This window comes from Urocitellus parryii, chromosome 15, assembly GCF_045843805.1.
Source record: "Urocitellus parryii isolate mUroPar1 chromosome 15, mUroPar1.hap1, whole genome shotgun sequence".
NCBI lineage: Eukaryota > Metazoa > Chordata > Mammalia > Rodentia > Sciuridae > Urocitellus > Urocitellus parryii.
Window position 1 is genome coordinate 5,115,536 of NC_135545.1, and position 17,313 is coordinate 5,132,848.

Sequence of the window (17,313 nt, forward strand, 5' to 3'; positions counted from 1 at the left end):
TATGTTGAATTGGACTACCTAAGCCACAATACTTGTTGTTTAATTAAACAGAAGGGGGGAGATGCTGAGAGCCACAGCCGAGTCTGTAGGGCCCCTGGCATTTTGCCAACAGTATTGATTGACAGGCAAGGCGTTAATATCCGCCTCTGCCGCTACTTTTTGAGTTCTAGCGCTATTTTTGAGTTCTCGCGATATTTTTAGTTCTCACGGGGATTCCCCGGGAGTTCCCATTGGTTGGTGAAGTGCAGGAGGAGGGATTTCCCGGGGGAGAGATTTCCGGCTGGGGGTTCCTGCAAGAGCCTCGTGGCTTTTGGGAGGATTCCCCAGGAGCGTGTGTGAGGTTTTTTCTTGCAGTAAAAAAAATAAAGTTTGTTCCTGCTTCAGTGGCTCGTGATTTGTGCCCAGCCAGACTGTGGCACGTGCCCTGAGCCCCGCATGCAGCGGACCCAGCCTCGACCACCAGAGCCCCCGACCGCGAGTCTCTTGTTTCTTAACCTCCCCGGGACCCCTATCCAGTGACCCCCAGGCCCAGCACCAACCCAGACTCCCCTGATGCGCCCTTGCCGCCAAGTCCACGGCCCTCCGCTCCCAAGCCACGTCCAGGCCCATTGAACCCCCGTCCCTGTCTCTTCAGCTGCCGCGCCGGTGTGCACAGGTCCCCACAGGGCTGCCTGCGCCCAGACGCTATGGGCAGGTGTCACTGAGAAGTGTCAGGACCTGAGGCCACACGCCTGACGCACACTTGGCGGATAGGAGCGGGGGTTGTGCTCGGAGTCATCCGAGGACGTGAAGGTTCTCCACTCAGCAAATAGAGTCTTCTGGGAGAGATTCCCAGCCTTTAGCGGGAGACTCAAGGGTACTCAGGAGGGCCTCCAGCTTGGAAGTGCCGCTGGAGGACCAGCAAGGTTTGCACAAGGCTAAATGGCTGACAGGAGGCAGCGGTCAGAGTGGACCAAAGCTGCTGGCGTTTTGTGTGTCCGTCAGGGAATGGAGAGAATCATAGGTCAAATCTAGGGCACTCCAGTGCCAGTGAAGACCAGTGCCCAAGCACAACCGAAGAGAGGGATGAGGTTTCAGATGTAATTGGATTATTTCCTTAAAAAACACAAAAATTTTAAATGGAGCACACGAAAGTATTAAACAGCTAATGCAGTTTTCCTTTGGGAAACAGCATGCTTAATATCAGCTATGGCCGGGGTGAAGCTGTAAAGGATTTAAGTTGGCATTGCCTTCTAAAGACACAATCTGAAATTGTCTCATTAATTTCTATTTACCTGGGATGCCAGCCTCTGAAGTGAATTCACCGTCTGGTTCTCAAGGAGGCCTGGGCAGCCCATTTGGGGACTCTGGCTGTCAGTGCAGGCAGTAACGCGCTGGACAGGCAGATTCACAGCGGTGAGCAGAGCCGCTCAAGTGTGGGCAGAGCATCTGTTTCTTACTCTTTACTGTTGAGCCCCTGTCCTGAATGCAGTGAATGTGCTGTGCACATTTTGCTCACCAGCTTAACTAGCGTCTACAGTAGTGCCTGATGTGTGTGCCTCCCAAACTATTTGTAAAGGATGGACCCAAGAATGCAGTGAGGGATTCCACTGTGAGGCAACTTTATACCAAAAAGGACTCACTGTCTCTAACCTGGATATTGTCTTTATTGGATCAAAACTGAACTGAGCATGGGAGAGATGTCAAGGGCCCCCATTCCCCAGAGACTGGCAAGGAACAAAAATAAATCACCTCTCATTTAGCATGTCAAAGGAGCCAGCATCTCTGAAATCACAGCAACTCTGGGGCCTGTGGACCAATGAAAGGGTGCTTCTTCAAGATATCAAAGGGATCTCTCTCCTTGACTGTGGGGAGCCACTCTCACACGTGATCGGGTGCCTCCCGTTGAGGGTCTGAGGCACTTTGGCACAAGTCGAAGTTTTTCCCGGCCCTCTCCTGATGAGAGAGCCCATCCGTGTGGGGGTGTGCCTGACCACTGACCCCGGGGACCCAATCGCTGATCCTGACCTTGGAGTGCAGCCACCCCTCAACCTTCATTGGATGGAATTCTCCCCTGAATCTCTTGTTCCCTAATAAAAGGCTACTCCCCGGCATGCTCACTCTCTCTCTCCTGCTAGCCCTGAGTAATCCTTGCTGCCCTGCTGGGCGGCTAGAGGAGCGAACCAGAGAGGGGAGCCGTCTCGGACCTAGCAATAGAATTAAGGTAATTGAGTCTTGTGTTTTTATTTCGATCTCGTCTAACTAACTTTATGCCTAGAACCTCATTAATGAAACCACTGCGCAGGCCGCGTGGTAGACTTGACCCCTCTCACACACCGCTGTCCTGTGTTTTGTGACTTTGTTCCTCTAATCCTTTAACTGGGTGCATTCTGTGACTTGAGTAAAGGTGGTGCTAGGATTGAACTCGGGGCCTTGTGCATGCAAAACGTGCTCTAACACTGAGCTACACTCCCAGCCCCATTGTGGATTCTATGGTCTGCTCCTTTTACGTTATGCCAGATGCAAGTCACTATTAAGATTTTTATTTTTTAAGTTTGTGGGGAAAATGATGATCCTTAGAATTTCTCCATTAGGCCCTTTCCTTCCACAACATTTTGATTAATCCATGAAGTCATTCATGCACCCTCATCCATCTCTCAAGTCTACAATTCATTTCTATTTTGTTAAGTACTGGGGAACTTACAATTATCTCCAAAGTATAAAGGAATCTATGTATTCGTAAAAATATGAACATTTTAAAAAAGCATTCATACCTTGCTTCATGTGAGTACAACTAAATCATCTGTCCTCCACAACTCCGCCCCTTTTCAACCAGTGTTTACAACCGCTGACCACACATGCTGGAGGGTAAAACTGCTATGTGCACAGGACCCACCTTAAAAGAAATGCTCATTTAAAACCAGCAAGCGCTGACAGACATGGTGGCACTCGGCTGTAATCCCAATGACCCAAGGCTGAGGCAGGAGGATTACAGATTCAAGGCCAGCTTTGTGAATTTAGCAAGAGCCCCTCTCAAAACAAAAAGGGATAGGGATGTGGCTCAGTAATAGAGCACCCTGGAGTTTGATTCCCAGTACAAACAAAAAATAGACAGGGGTTTTGTTTCCTTCATCACCGCCATCACCTACTTTCTGCAACAGCACCAACAAAAGCAAATAGTTAGCATTTTTCTGTGTGGTGTGTTTATCAAAAATAACACAAACCACAGGGTTAGGATAATAACTGCATCCTGGGTTCAGAGTGAGGCTGGTTAGTCATGTGGTTTGAACTTCATTCCCCCTAGTGGTATTTAAATACATTGTTTCTTTTATAACCAAAAAAGTGTAAAGGTAATCATAATGATCCTGGGTAGAAAAAGAAGACTTGCGCCAGTAAAAAGGGAGATAAGTTGCATTATAACTTTAACACAAATCACCTCCTTTTAATGAAGGAGCCACTGACAGTTTGACTAAGGTACACTGTCCTAAAATGCACTGTTATCTCTTGTAAAATATTAGACTTCTGATGCAAATCTCTATTCTTCATCTTCCCAGGTTTATTTGCTTCAAGTATTCTCTGATATTTTACTGAAGATGTTTCAAGTGTTCACTTTTACTTCTATGTTTTCCTCTGATAACATGATACAGAATGTACCATGAGCAACCCTGCCACCTTCACTGCCTTCAAAGGTCTTCCAACCATTTTTTCTTTGCATGACACCTACAGAGATCTTTCTTTTGGGCAAGGACTTCTCCATGGTCATTATATTTCTACCACCTTTGAGCTCACTAATCTGTGACCATTGATAATAAGGTTTATCTTCCCATAAATGATTTATTCAGCAAGCATTCATACTATTTTTTCCCCATCATACTGACAGCTATATAATGAGCTATATTTCTCAAGGGTTTTCTATCTTCAATGCATCATGATTTACTCCTGTGTGATTTTTGTGACATAAAACGTGATGTAATTGATCACTGAAAGCACTATCACATTCATTGCATTCATAAGATTTCTTTTCTATGCAAGGTCTAGTCTCTGCTGAGGGTGAATGTCTGACATCTGGCTGTCCCACAATAGCTATGCTCCTATCTGCTTGGAGCTCACTGTTGCCCAATGAAGTCTGAGTTGCCACAGAAGGAATCTGCATAGTCTCCATGCTAACAAGACTCTCCTCCTGCATGGGATCATTTGTATGCGATGAGCTGCAACTCTTTGAGAAATTATTTTCTAGCTTGACTGAATCAACCTGTTTCTCTCTTGCATGCAGAATTCCCTTATGATAAACAAGGCATGACAGGTGGGAGAACGCCTTCCCACAGTCAGAGCACCCATAGGGTCTCTCTCCCGTATGAGTCCTCCGGTGTCTATTGAGGCATGACTTATTTCTGAAAGCTTTCCCACAGTCACCACACCTGTAAGGCTTCTCTCCTGTGTGGATTCTCTGATGATTAATGAGACCAGACTTGTGTGAGCAGGATTTCCCACACTCGGTACATACAAAGGGAGCCTTTCCTGTGTGGAATCTCTGATGTGAGATCAAGCATGTTTTCTGGCTGAAGCCTTTCCCACAGTCATTGCAGACATAGGGTTTCTCTCCAGTGTGAATACGCTGATGTATAAGGAGATTGCCCTTCTGGATGAAGCCTCTTCCACATTCGTTGCAAGTGTAAGGCTTCTCTCCAGTATGAGTTCGCTGGTGGACAGTGAGATTGCCTTTCTGAATGAAGCCTTTTCCACATTCACTGCATATATAGGATTTCTCTCCTGTATGGGTTTTCAGATGTGCATTGAGTTGTGATTTCCAGCGGAAAGCCTTGTCACACTCAGTACATTCGTAGGGCTTCTCTCCTGTGTGAGTTCTCTGATGTTCAATGAGTCTGAACTTTCTGGAGAACGCCTTCTCACACAGGCTACATGCATGAGGTTTTTCTCCTGTATGAACTCGCTGATGATTAATGAGACGAGACTTCTTGACGAATCCTTTTCCACAGTCACTACATACATAGGGTTTCTCTCCTGTGTGAATTTTGTGATGTGCAATAAACTGTAATTTCCAGCGGAATGCTTTGTCACACTCGGTGCATTCATACCGCCTCTCTCCTCTGTGAGTTTTCTGATGTTCAGTGAGCCGGGACTTTCTGGAGAAGGCTTTCCCACACACACTGCACCCATGAGGTTTCTCTCCTGTATGCACTCTCTGGTGATCTATGAGGCGAGACTTCTTGAGGAAGGCCTTCCCACATTCGATGCATACATGGGGCTTCTCTGCCTTTTGGGATCTCTGATGTGAATTTGTATTCACAGAATTTCCATATTCAGGAAATTTAATTTCAGTAGGAAATTGTTCATGCCTGGCATGGGGGAATGATTTTCCAACTCCATTAGCCTTGACAGGATTCTCTACTTCACAGCTTCTGTTATGGTTGACTAAACTTAAATTTGATTTTAATCTTTTCCTGTGAAAGTCAAATATATCATGATTTTGCCTTAAAGGAAAGTTATTTGTTCTATGATGAATGATGTTTCTGGATGCACTGTATTTATGGCACTGTTCCAATTTCTTCTGACATCTTTGATTTCGTAACTGTATCTGTAGATGATCATCAGCTTTCTTAATTTCTAGGGAAGAGGAGAACATGTTTTCATGAAAAGGGGAATAACACTGAGTTTTGAATATGGGGGAAATCAAATGTGCACTTTAGAGAACACATCATCCTTGAGAGGGTTTTAGATAGTCAAATACAGAAAAAAAATCTGATTGCATACATAAATCAAGAAAGGTCATGGTTGGAAATTATGTGGGAATTATCAGTATGTAAATATTAAGGAAAGAGGATTGGGCGAGATCAGGTTTGGAAAAAACAGGTGGATGAAAACAAGATGAAGGCACAGGGCCACGTTTACAATTGCTGTGATATTTAGAGTTTGGGTTTTGGAAAGCTCACTGAGAGGTTCCAAACACTGACTCTTCTGGAAAATAAGTAGAGGTATACTGGAACTGTTAGACCTAAGTGAGAATGTCATAAACTCAACACTTCTAGAAAACTGGGAAGACTCTTGGGTAGTCATTTTATTTTTCTAATACTTCATTCATAGACTATCATCAAACCAAATTTCCCAAAGCATCAATTTTACATTTAAAAGCAAACTTCTGCAGTAAACATGTCAGCTTTTTAGATGGCTTTGACACAATCTCTTGTATCAACTGAAAAAGAGAAAAAACAGTGATGCCCATGGGACTCGGATTACATGGTCAAGTGACATGCTGCTGAACTAGGCAGGGAATGGTCACCTTTTCTGATCACACTCTGCTTGTACTGATGGAATCAAACTGTTCTTACTTCATGTCTCTGATGTAATGGTCCCCAAACTCATATTTCTTTTTTGGGGGGTGGGGGGGAGTACTGGGGATTGAATCCAAGGTTCTCTAAATCCCCAGTCTTTTTAATTTTTGATTTAAAGACAGGGTTTTGCTAAGTTGCTGAGACTCCCTTCAACTTGCAGTCCCCTGCCTCAGCCTCTTGAGCTGCCGCCATGGCCAGCCCAAACCCCCTTCCTGGCACTCTCAGCACTGCCTTTCAAACTCCTATGTAAATGGCTTAGTGGCCATAATTGAAGGGGTCCTAAAGGATCACAGCTGGGACCCCAGACCAAGGCTTCTGTCAGTTTTGCCTTCTATTTTTTCTAGGAAATACTGGATGTACTTTATTGTTACACTCCTGCCACCCAGTTTAAAAGTAAGACTCCAGGACTAGGGGTGTAGCTCAGTGGTAGAGCACATGCTTAGCATGCATGAGGCCCTAAGTTCAATCCTCAGCACCAAAAAAAGGAAGGCTATAAATCTGAAACTAACTTATACCCAGGTTCACACTCCCTTAACTCCCCTACAAACACCTTCTGACCTTCATGGGGCCGGTTCAGGCCAATCTTTTAACAGTTCCTCACAAGGCCTTGTACATTTCCAATTTCACACCTTCATTCTTTTAAATTTTAATAGTGTCAGTAAAATACCAATGACATAGAAAAATTGTATATATACAAGGCACACAACCTGATGTTTGGATGCACGTACATGGTGTAAAATGATCGCCAGGATCCACCTAATTGACATATCTACTGACCTTCACTCCTTGCCCTTCATCATATCCTTTATTCAAACCCTAGATACATCTCCTACATATTATGCTCTCATTCCCAATTCTAGGTGAACACAAGATATCTTCCATAAATTTCTAAAGCATTCCCTATCTTTTTTTAAAAAAGATAAATTTTATTTTATTCTTTACACAAACAGATCACAACTTTTCATTTCTCTGGTTGTACATGGCATTCCCTATTTTTATTGCTTATTTTAAGAGTTAATTTCACACAGCCCTGTACTGCAGAAGAAGATTTCTCCAGTTCAAAAGCTGAACTTCTATGTATTTATTACAACTAGGTCTCTCCTCTATTAAAATCTGATTCCTGGAATGCACTGTTATTTCTCAATAATTTCCATCTCTTCTAGCACACAGTAGGGCTTTGATTTAACAACTGGCTCAAGAGAGCCAACTTACAGCACCATACATAGAAAAGCCAAGACTATCACCCCAAATCTACCAAATAGACTCAGAATGGGAAGATAAGGCAAGAGCATCACAAGTTTAAGACCAGCCTGGGAAACTTGGCAAGACCCCATCCCAAAATAAAATTAAAAGGGCTGTAGATGCAGCTCAGGGAGTTCAATCTCCAGCACTATGAAAAACAGACAGAAAGAATGAAGATACACACCATAGGAAACCGTTCAGTTAATAAAAACTCATCTTTTTGATTGTGAGTTGTCCAAGTTCTTCATCCGTACTCCCTTTACAGAAGACATTACTCACGCCATTTTTCTCTCACCTAATCTCTCGTGACTTGGGACATCCAACCAGAGAGTATTTCATGAATATGAGCAAGCACATCTAATTATAAAGTCCAAAGCAGAACTAATTTCTCAAAAATACACCTACCCTGGGCCCCTGAACTTGTGACCATGTCTATGTGAAAGGTAATTCACCTAAATGATCCACTCAAGGGCCCTTCCCATCCGAAAGAGCAGCTCTAGTCCCCCTCACACACTATTCTATTATGGTATTTTACTATTCTTCCCAGCAATTTTCATAACTAGGTATTTTTTTTTATTTACTATTTTTTAGTTGTAGATGAAAACAATACCTATCTTTTATATATGCTGAGGATAGAACCCAGGGCCTTGCACATGCTGGGCAAGCGCTCTGCCACTGAGCCAGAATCCCAGCCCACAAGGTATTTTTTATTAACTTTGCCTCCTTTCAGAATCTAATCCCAAGAAAAATTCTTGTTATTGTTGTTTACAGCTATCAAGATCAATATGTAATAAACTATCAAAACTATTAATGTGAAGGCTGGGGTTGTGGCTCAGTGGTAGAGTGCTTGCCTAGCATGTGTGAGGCACTGGGTTTGATACTCAGTACCACATAAAAATAAATCCATAAAAGATTAAATAAAAAGAAGAATGCTTAAAAAAAACTACTTAAAGTAATCAAAAAGTATTTAAAGCATTGAAATAAAGATTTATATGTATAAAGCACTTTGGGGAAATTATTTTAAAGGTAGATGACCTTGAGTTTAGGAGAAGAAAGAGGAAAAAGTTTTATAAGCAAGATGATACCAATCATGGAGATCCATCGAGAACATCATTTGAGAGAAGAGAAATTTCCATCTCATGTGAATGACCACGATGATTAACTGGGACTTAATTCCACTGGATAAATGGTAAGAAAAGGAAAGCTTTCAGGGAAAAATCCCAAACAATGAGCAGAATGCAGAATTATCCGCACAAGGAAATTAAAGCACAGCAGCCATAAGGCTCAATGATGAGGTTTGGACTCGGGGAAAATAAAAGGGAGCCGAAGAGGTAGGAGAGTTTCAAGGCCCCTCCACAGTGGCCAGCACAGACTCAAGGAGCTGCAGTGGAATGGTAAATACACAGTATCAGCACTTAGCTTAGAAGAACATAGGGACATACTGACATGACAATCTCCACAGAAAACAGAGGTCAATGGAATGATGGAAACTTTTACAGGGTCAAGAACAGAGCAAAATGTGGGAAACAAAACCTTTGCTGGACCTCAGAATGGGCAAAGAGAAGCTTAAGAGGCAGACAGGTGCAGAGGGACAGACCAGGTTACCAGGGGGCACAGAACCCCAGATGGGGTGGATAATAGGAAGGGAAAACAATATCCTCCACAGGGGCAAAAAGGGCTCTAGGAGGACAGCTTTGAAACCAAAGACCTCTCCTTGAGAAAGGCGTGGAAGGTAGGATTTCAAAGTAACAGAGATAGAAGAAACAGGTAGTGGTATGCTGGAGGGGAAAGAATGGCAAGAGCTGAGAATCCTAAAAACAAGACTAGGGAGAAACAGTGATCAAATCCAAGAAGAGACAAAGAGGAGCTTTGAAAGACATGGCTCCGTGTGGGGAGCAGGGTTTGTGAAGGCTGTTTACACATCCTCAGGCCCTCTCACATCTGCGACTCCTCTAACAAGTAGACTAGGACTTCCTGGTCCACCCTCCTTGCAAGTTTCACTCACTCACCTGAACAAATCTGACCATGGATTTCATCTTCCACTGTCCACGGTTCTCCTTGTAACAACTTGGAGAGGGCATCGGGCTTGCTGGCTTGACACCCTGTTCATGGGAAATGATAGGTCTTAGGTTCATCAAACTGGGCTATGATCTGTTAACAACAATGTTCTATTTTAGGAACTCCGTAGTTTACATCTGTAAAGCAAAGGCTTTGCTCTCTGAAGGGAGCATAATACACCCTCTTATCTGGGGCCTGAGAGGGACTGAGAGGCCACCCTTGAGACACCACAGGACCTCCAAGGCTTTCAGACACTGAGAAAGAAAAGGCCACAGACTGGCACCCTCTGAGCTGCACAGGGCAGCCATCCTCACCCACGGACACCAGGTTCCTGCAGTTCTCCAACATCACGTCCCGGTACAGGTCCTTCTGAGCAGGGCCCAGGAGGTGCCACTCCTCCCAGGTGAACTTCACGGCCACATCCTCCAGTGTCAGCAACTCCTGGGGGAAAAAAAAAAATCCTACTTAATATGAAGTCTTTCTTTTCCATAGATACAGAGGAAATGTGAAGGATATTATGCTGCTCATTTTCACCATTTAACCTGTATCTATATACCTAGGTGTTGTGATTTTTTTTTTAAATTTTGTATTTATTTTTTTTATTTATATAGGACCGTGGAATGCATTACAATTCTTATTACACACATAGAGCACAATTTTTCATATCTCTGGATCTCTGGTTGTATACACAGTATATTTACATCAATTCCTGTCTTCATACCTGTACTTTGGAAAATAATGATCATCACATTCCACCATCATTAATAAGCCCAATCCCTCTGCCCTATCTAGAGTTCATCTATTCCTGTAATTTTTTAAAAACAATATATTGTGCAGAGCCAAGTGGTATATGCTTATCCCAGCTACTAAGGAGGCTCAGGTAACATGGGCAACTTAGAGAGAACCCTGTCTCAAAATAAAATAAAAAGGGCTAGCTCAGAGGGAGAATGTTCCTGGGTTCAATCCCCAGGATATTCCCACCCCGACACACACACCTATAGAGGCACACATACGTACAGGCAGTGCACACCAATACCCACTTGTTAAAACTGCACGAGGGGATTAGGAAAGAAGGTGCTGAAAAGAAATCTTTTTTTTTTCCCTTTAACTGTATATAATCTAATGATTGGAGAAACTGTTTTCTAATCTTTTGGTATACTCACGCACAATTGTATAATTAACTTTTTAAATAATATAATAAAGGAAGCAGTAGGTAAGGACTGACTTTAAATGAAAAGAAGTATGCACTGTCTGGGCTAGGGGGAAGTTTTAAGACAACAATACCTTCAACTCCCTAATGTCAAAGATGCACTCAAACCCAGTTTAATCACCAGTTCATACAGAAAAAAAGCCAAACAATCTTTCCATTTTCCTAGTTCATTTACATTTTATTCCTAGATTGACCCTAACATCCATTAAGGCTGGGCCCATGGGTCATCTTGCTATGGGCTGTATGAACAACTGTGTCCTGACTTCTCTTGGCCTCTACCTAAAGGATACTTTGAAGAACTGTGCTTGACATTTATGAGAAAGCTGCAGTTAATGACATCCTCTATGAGCAGTGGTGTGGCTTAGTAGTAGAGCATGCACACCGCACCCACAGGCCCCGAGTTTGATTTCCAGCACTATCAGGGGGAAAAAAAAATTATCACATTATTTCTGGAAGGCCTAAGTGCTATGAAATAGTGACACCTTTCACAAACTAGTCTGCTTTCTCCTCAGTCAGTGCACATGACCATGAGGAGTCTCTCTCTGGTTGTGATGACTGTCGGACACTCAACAGAAGGTAATAGCTCATGTAAGTAACAGAATCCTCCAGTCACAAACTATGCTTTAGTATTAGTCATTCAATATGAATTCTACTGTACTGTTTTTATTCAAAACACTTCTGACACAAAGTATCAGAACTATTGGATATCCAACAATTTAATTCAATTCTGACACCAACTTCTTGAGTTAGTGAAGGCCCACCATTTAAGGTCGCAAGCATGGAGTCCCCAGTTATCCACACTTCTGTCCGACTTGGCTATTAAGCTGGGGGTTCCCACAACCACACACAGGTTCAATGACGTTCTATGACAACTCAGAACTGAGGAAAGCAACTTACTTTACTACTACCAGTTTATTATAAAGGGTATAACCAAGGAGCAACCAGATGGGAGAGATGCACAGGGTAAGTCATGTGACGTGGGAACTGGGGACATCTAAGTCTTCCCTGGGTGCACCACAATATGTTCACAACCCAGACTCTAATACTGTCGTTCAGAGGTTTTTATGCAGGTTTAATTATATGGGCATGATTGATTATATCACTGGCCATGGGAGACTGGACTCAATCTCCAGCCCCACTCCTCTCCCTGGAGAATGGGGGTAAGGAAAGCTCAATGTTCCAAGCTTCTGAACAAGTTTCAGTCTTTCTGGTGACCAGCCTCCATCCTGAAGCTAGGTTCCAATAAAAGTCTCTTCACTAGAACAAAAAAGGGTCCTATCATCCTTATCCCACTCAGAAAGTTCCAAGGCTTTTCAGAGCTGAACACCAGGACCTGGGGACAAAGACAGTATATCTTTTTAGAGACCACAGTATGAACCACAAATGATCCTAGGTCTAAAGTCCTCCAGAAATGAATCATGGAATGAAGAGAAAAATAAAGCAAACCCAAAGTCACCTGGGGATTGATCATGTTCTTCTGCTATTGGGAGATGGCCAATAACCTGGGGACTGTGCCTTCAGTTCCTTCTTGAACTGCTCCAAAATTTCTGGTTAGAAATCTTAAGTCTCCAGTCAATGGTGTCTCCACAAACGGTGGTACCAGGTCCAGGAATGTCCTCACTTCCTGTGATGTGTCTTGCTCCAGGAGCTACCTGTGTGCTGAGGAGTGAACACAGTTTGAGCATACATCCCCTCACATATGCACTTCACGCCCACCTCTAGCCTTTATTGGGGTCCCAGAACCTGAGGGCAATAACACTATTTTAAATGTACGGGCAATGTGTCTTTCTCCTATGAAACGAAGTATGACTGAATGGTGAAGTGGGAAAGGCAAACCAGCAAAAAACCAAAAGACTACTCAGGTCTGTTTTTAGAAAGAAGACATACAGAAGGTGAAGATCTGGACATTTATTGCTTTAAAAACATGTGCACTCATGTACCTGTGTAAAAGTCTACAGACACCTTGTGTGTATGCACACTCCGTTTAAAGACAAATGTAGTAAGTAAAACATAGCCATTATCTTAATTATTTATCACTAACCACTTTATTACATTTAATCATTATTGCCAATTCCAGCACTGACCAAAGGGTTACGGATTGACTGTCTTTCCTAAAAACATACTGTCATGAGCCGTCTGTGGACTGTGTGTGGACTATGTTGCACACAGTAGCTCCTGAGGGAATCAGTCTGGCACTGGGAACTCCCTGGGGCACTCCCCACAGAGACTGACCACGTGATGCAGGTGAACTTCCCCCTTAAGCTCCACCTAAGATCCCCTAAGAGATAGATGTGACCTGCCAAGATGTCAAATCAACCTGACTGCAAGACATCACAAAACAAGACTCTGCCCTTGAAACCTCACCCCTGCCTTTGATAGACCCCCGCCTTAAATAAACCACTTTGAGCCATTTTGTCTTTGTCTAGTTTAAGAACTCATGTGGACTAGATCTACCAGGGGCTTCTCTTTTGTAACATATTTCTGAGTGTTTGTTTTATTATTTGTTAATTACTAGAGATATTAAGACTTAAAATGGTTTAATTATTTGAGATATTAAGACTTAGGGTGGCTATTTAGGGTGGCTTGGATTCCTCTGGGAAGAAGAACCCTCCAGTGAGACCCTGACCATCTTCCCCCCGAAAACATGTCATGTGGCAAAGCTAGAATTCACACTCAGCTGCCCCTCTCTAAGAACATGGCTTTAGTTGCCACTGTATTCCCTTGGCCACATACCCTCCTAAGACTTTTCCCTTTTCTACTACCTTAGGGAGTTTGAACTGCACAAGGTCACATGGTGAGTGGCACACAGCCAGACATGATTTCAACTTCCAGAATCATGCAACTACCTTCTTCCACAAAAAGGGAAAGTTCATGTCGCACACCTGTCCTGATAGCAGCAGGGAATCAGCAGCCTAGAGGATTTCTAAGGGCCAAATTCTGGAGCTCCAGTGAGAAGCTCACATGACGAAAGCATTAACTTGAGGGAGTCACCTTGAGTTCCCCTTCTACCCCACTGGCTAGAAACATGATGACAAGTTCCCTGTGGCTCTCCTGAATCCTCCAAACCCACAAGGCCTGTGCTTACACATCCTCCAACCCATGACTGTACATTCTCCTCTCCCATATTAGTGCCAAAAGTCCATCTACAAGGCAGCAGAACTTCCAGACTTGCCTTGTTGGAACACTACCAAAGGAAATGTGCAGAGCCCAATAATGTAGTCCTGAGTAGGAGGTAGTAGGTACAATACTTCAGAGGCACCAGGTATGCACTTTACATAGTAAGGCTTCCTTTCTCACGTCTCCACAGCCTTTATCCAAAGAAGATTCCACCTCATTTTCAATCTTTAAAACCTTTCTGTGGAGTATAATCATTTCTGTTACCTCTAGAGGCTGGATCATTTCACTGAATGGGGAGTATTGTTCTTGAAAGTGCATGTGTATGTATACACATAGAGCCACCCAGAAAACCTCACAAACTCCAGAACATCACTCCCAAACAGGCTGTAGTCACCACTATGTGAAAAAAACACATATTCATGCACAAGTTTGCCCACAAATGTTTATAAAAGTATCATTTATAAGAGAACAGAGGAGACAAAAAAAAATCCACCAGTTGGGGAAGAATTAAACAAGATGTATCATATCTATATGAGAGAATATTATTCAGGCATAAAAACAGATGAAGTACAACAGTATGCTACATCATGGATGAATCTTAAAAGCAGTATGTTATATTTAAAAGCCAGTCACAAAAGACCACATAATGTATGATTTCATTCAAATGAAATATCCAGAATAGGTAAATACTTAGAGACAAGAAGTAGATTAGCAGGTGCTTAAAGGTCGGGTGGGGGTGCAGGAATAGGGGAATAGGAGGTGTAGGGAGTTGTAGCAAAAAGTTTTGCGGTTTGTTTTCGAGGTGATAAAAATGTTCTAAAGTTGGGACTGAAATAGTAGTAGAGTGGTAGAGTGCTTACCTAGCATGCACAAGGCCCTAGGTAAATTACCAGCACTGCAAAAAAAAAAAAAGTTCTAAAATAGACTTGGTGATGATTGCACATAGGAAACACCACTCAATTTCACATTATAAGTGGGTGAATAAAGTATGTGAATAGTAAAGCAGATATTAGAAAAAAGCTACCAGTAGAACTTAATCACTGTACACCCACTGAAATATTATAAATATTTCTCTATAAGAGAAAAATATGAATGTCAGCAACTTACTTTGAAATGTGTCCCCTGCCCCCAATATTTAAAAAGATGTGTTAATGAGGAGAAAGGCAATACATCAATAGATACATGATAAAGAAAGCAAGAAAACAAAATCTAGATGAAATTTTTATATTTGAAATTTTTCAGGTGTTAGGAGCTGGCAAAGCTTATACTAAGAAGAATTCAGTTAGGTAACCGGAAACAAAAAAATATTTTTAAACTAACTGTTCTTCTGTGTAATAGTAAACTAAAAGACATCAAAAAGGTCAAAAAAATATCATTTACAATTGAGAAAAATTAAAAAGATCAGAGGGAGCAACACGCTTGGGTTAACACAAAATCAAAACCTGTTTTCGTTTTTTTCCCACGTGATATAAGGGGTCTAAACCCACAACCTGTCACACCCTAGGCAAGTGTTCTACCACTGAGCTACATCCCCAGCCCTATTTTATTTATTTATCTATTTATTTTATTTTATTTGAGATAGGATCTCACTAAGTTGCCCAGGCTGGTCTTGAACTTGTCATTCTTTTACCCCAGGCTCCCCAATAGCTGGGAGTAGCTGGGATTACAGGCTTGTGCCATGGCATCAGTCTCATTACCACACCTTGAAAGTGATAAATGAACTTTCAAAATATTAGTATTCTATCTAAGCATATGCATATACTTAGTGAATCCAGTCACAACGGCACAGGTTTGCCTCTTGGTGCATACTATCACAAAACTCTCTTTTATTTTTTGAGACAGCGCTCATCATTTTGCCCAGGTTGTCTCAAACTGGTGGGCAGAAGCAATATTCCCCCTTCAGCCTCCTGAGCACCTGGACGACAGGTGTGTATCACCAAGTCTGGATCTATCACTGAACTTTAGAAAACTACTTTTATACAAAAAAAAAAAAATTATAAAAGCTACTTTTAAAGCAAAAACTTATGCTTATTATATGAATGTTCATGAAATGAAATCAATGATAAGAAAAATCATACCATCCGGCACAGTGGCGCACACCTGTGATCCCAGCGGCTGGGGAGGCTGAGGCAGGAGAATTGCAAGTTCAAGGCCAGTGTCAACAATCTCGCGAGGCCCTGCAATGATTAATTAATTAATTTAAAAGGGCGGATGTGGCTCCGGGGTTAGGCGGCTCCGGGGTTAGGCAGCCCCGGGTTCAATCCCCGTAGTGTGTGCGTTTGCATAAGGAAAAAAGATTCAACCAGTACCAACGTTGCAGCAGTTTGTCCTAATCATAAAAATCAAACATAGAAAATGAAGTCTGGATGTGAAATACGTGTCACCAATGCCACCAATGCCACCAACGCCACCCTGGGGGCGCGCTCCGGGGTGGGCGACTCCTTCAGCTCGGGTTCGCCCCGATCCCCCCGTCGCTCTCCGGCTCCGGGACCAGCAGAAGCGAGATGCGCGAAGCCGGGGAACTGCAGCCCTGCGCTGGGGCTCGGGCCTGGGAGGGGACGCGGCGTCTGACCCCGAGACAGCCCGGGGACCCTGTCCCCTCGGTGAAACCCCGGGTTGGTCCGACAAGGGACCTGCGCCGACACGGGACCCACCCCGACCAACCTCTCGCGGCCCCACTTCTGTCACCGCGCTCCGCGGCGAACTGCACACATCCAGCCAGGGCAGCCCACTCGCTGACCGCCGGCTCCCTCAGGACCGACTCAAACGCTTTCGTCGCACGCTTCCTGGCTGCCCTCCCTAACAGCGCCGCCTACACGACACCTAGGGACGGTGCGCCCCGGAACCCTGTTCTACAGAAGAACCGGACTCACCAGAGTCTCCCCGGAACCCAGCGGACCTCCGCGAAGTTGCACTTCCGCCAATTTTTCCAAACCGGGACCCAACCAGCCTCCGCGCCGGGCCTACGACGGCCTACGAGGCAAGGTTTAAGGATGTTTTGCCCAGCGCCGACACCAGGACTTCCGGCTCGTCTGTAGGGGCGGAAACAGGTTGGCGCTCACACCGCCACGGATGCCGGGGGCGGCCATCTTGCAGTATTGGACATACAGGCGGTACCGCGGCCGTTTTGCCCAATTAGCTGGCACAGTTCGGATCTGTTGAAGGACTCCCATTTCTTGGCACCTTCGACCTCCTCCCGGCCAGATCCCCTTGGCTTTCAAATGCTCGCGTTTACACTAGGCACACACATAGTAAGCTAGGGCCACCTCCAGAACACCAGACTCTACACAGTGAGATCGCTGGAAACGGAACAGTGGGCGCGGCCATCTTCCTAGTTACGTGTCCGTACAGATGTAA

General features: G+C 43.8%; 1 protein-coding gene and 1 long non-coding RNA gene across 2 annotated transcripts; both read right to left on the reverse strand.

Annotated features, from left to right (window-relative positions):
• Nucleotides 1-2,505: 2,505 nt before the first annotated feature.
• LOC113177517 (uncharacterized) lies at nt 2,506-10,067 on the reverse strand. Its single transcript, XM_026382059.2, has 3 exons — nt 9,944-10,067; nt 9,581-9,673; nt 2,506-5,604 (listed from the first exon to the last, which is right to left on the reverse strand). Exons 1-3 carry the CDS (start codon nt 9,975-9,977, stop codon nt 3,881-3,883), a joined length of 1,851 nt encoding a protein of 616 aa, XP_026237844.2. The 5' UTR covers nt 9,978-10,067; the 3' UTR covers nt 2,506-3,880.
• Nucleotides 10,068-11,993: 1,926 nt separating this feature from the next.
• On the reverse strand, nt 11,994-16,728 carry LOC144250402 (uncharacterized). Its single transcript, XR_013342481.1, has 3 exons — nt 16,621-16,728; nt 12,296-12,498; nt 11,994-12,172 (listed from the first exon to the last, which is right to left on the reverse strand). It is a non-coding gene; the product is annotated as an uncharacterized LOC144250402 (long non-coding RNA).
• Nucleotides 16,729-17,313: the final 585 nt, after the last annotated feature.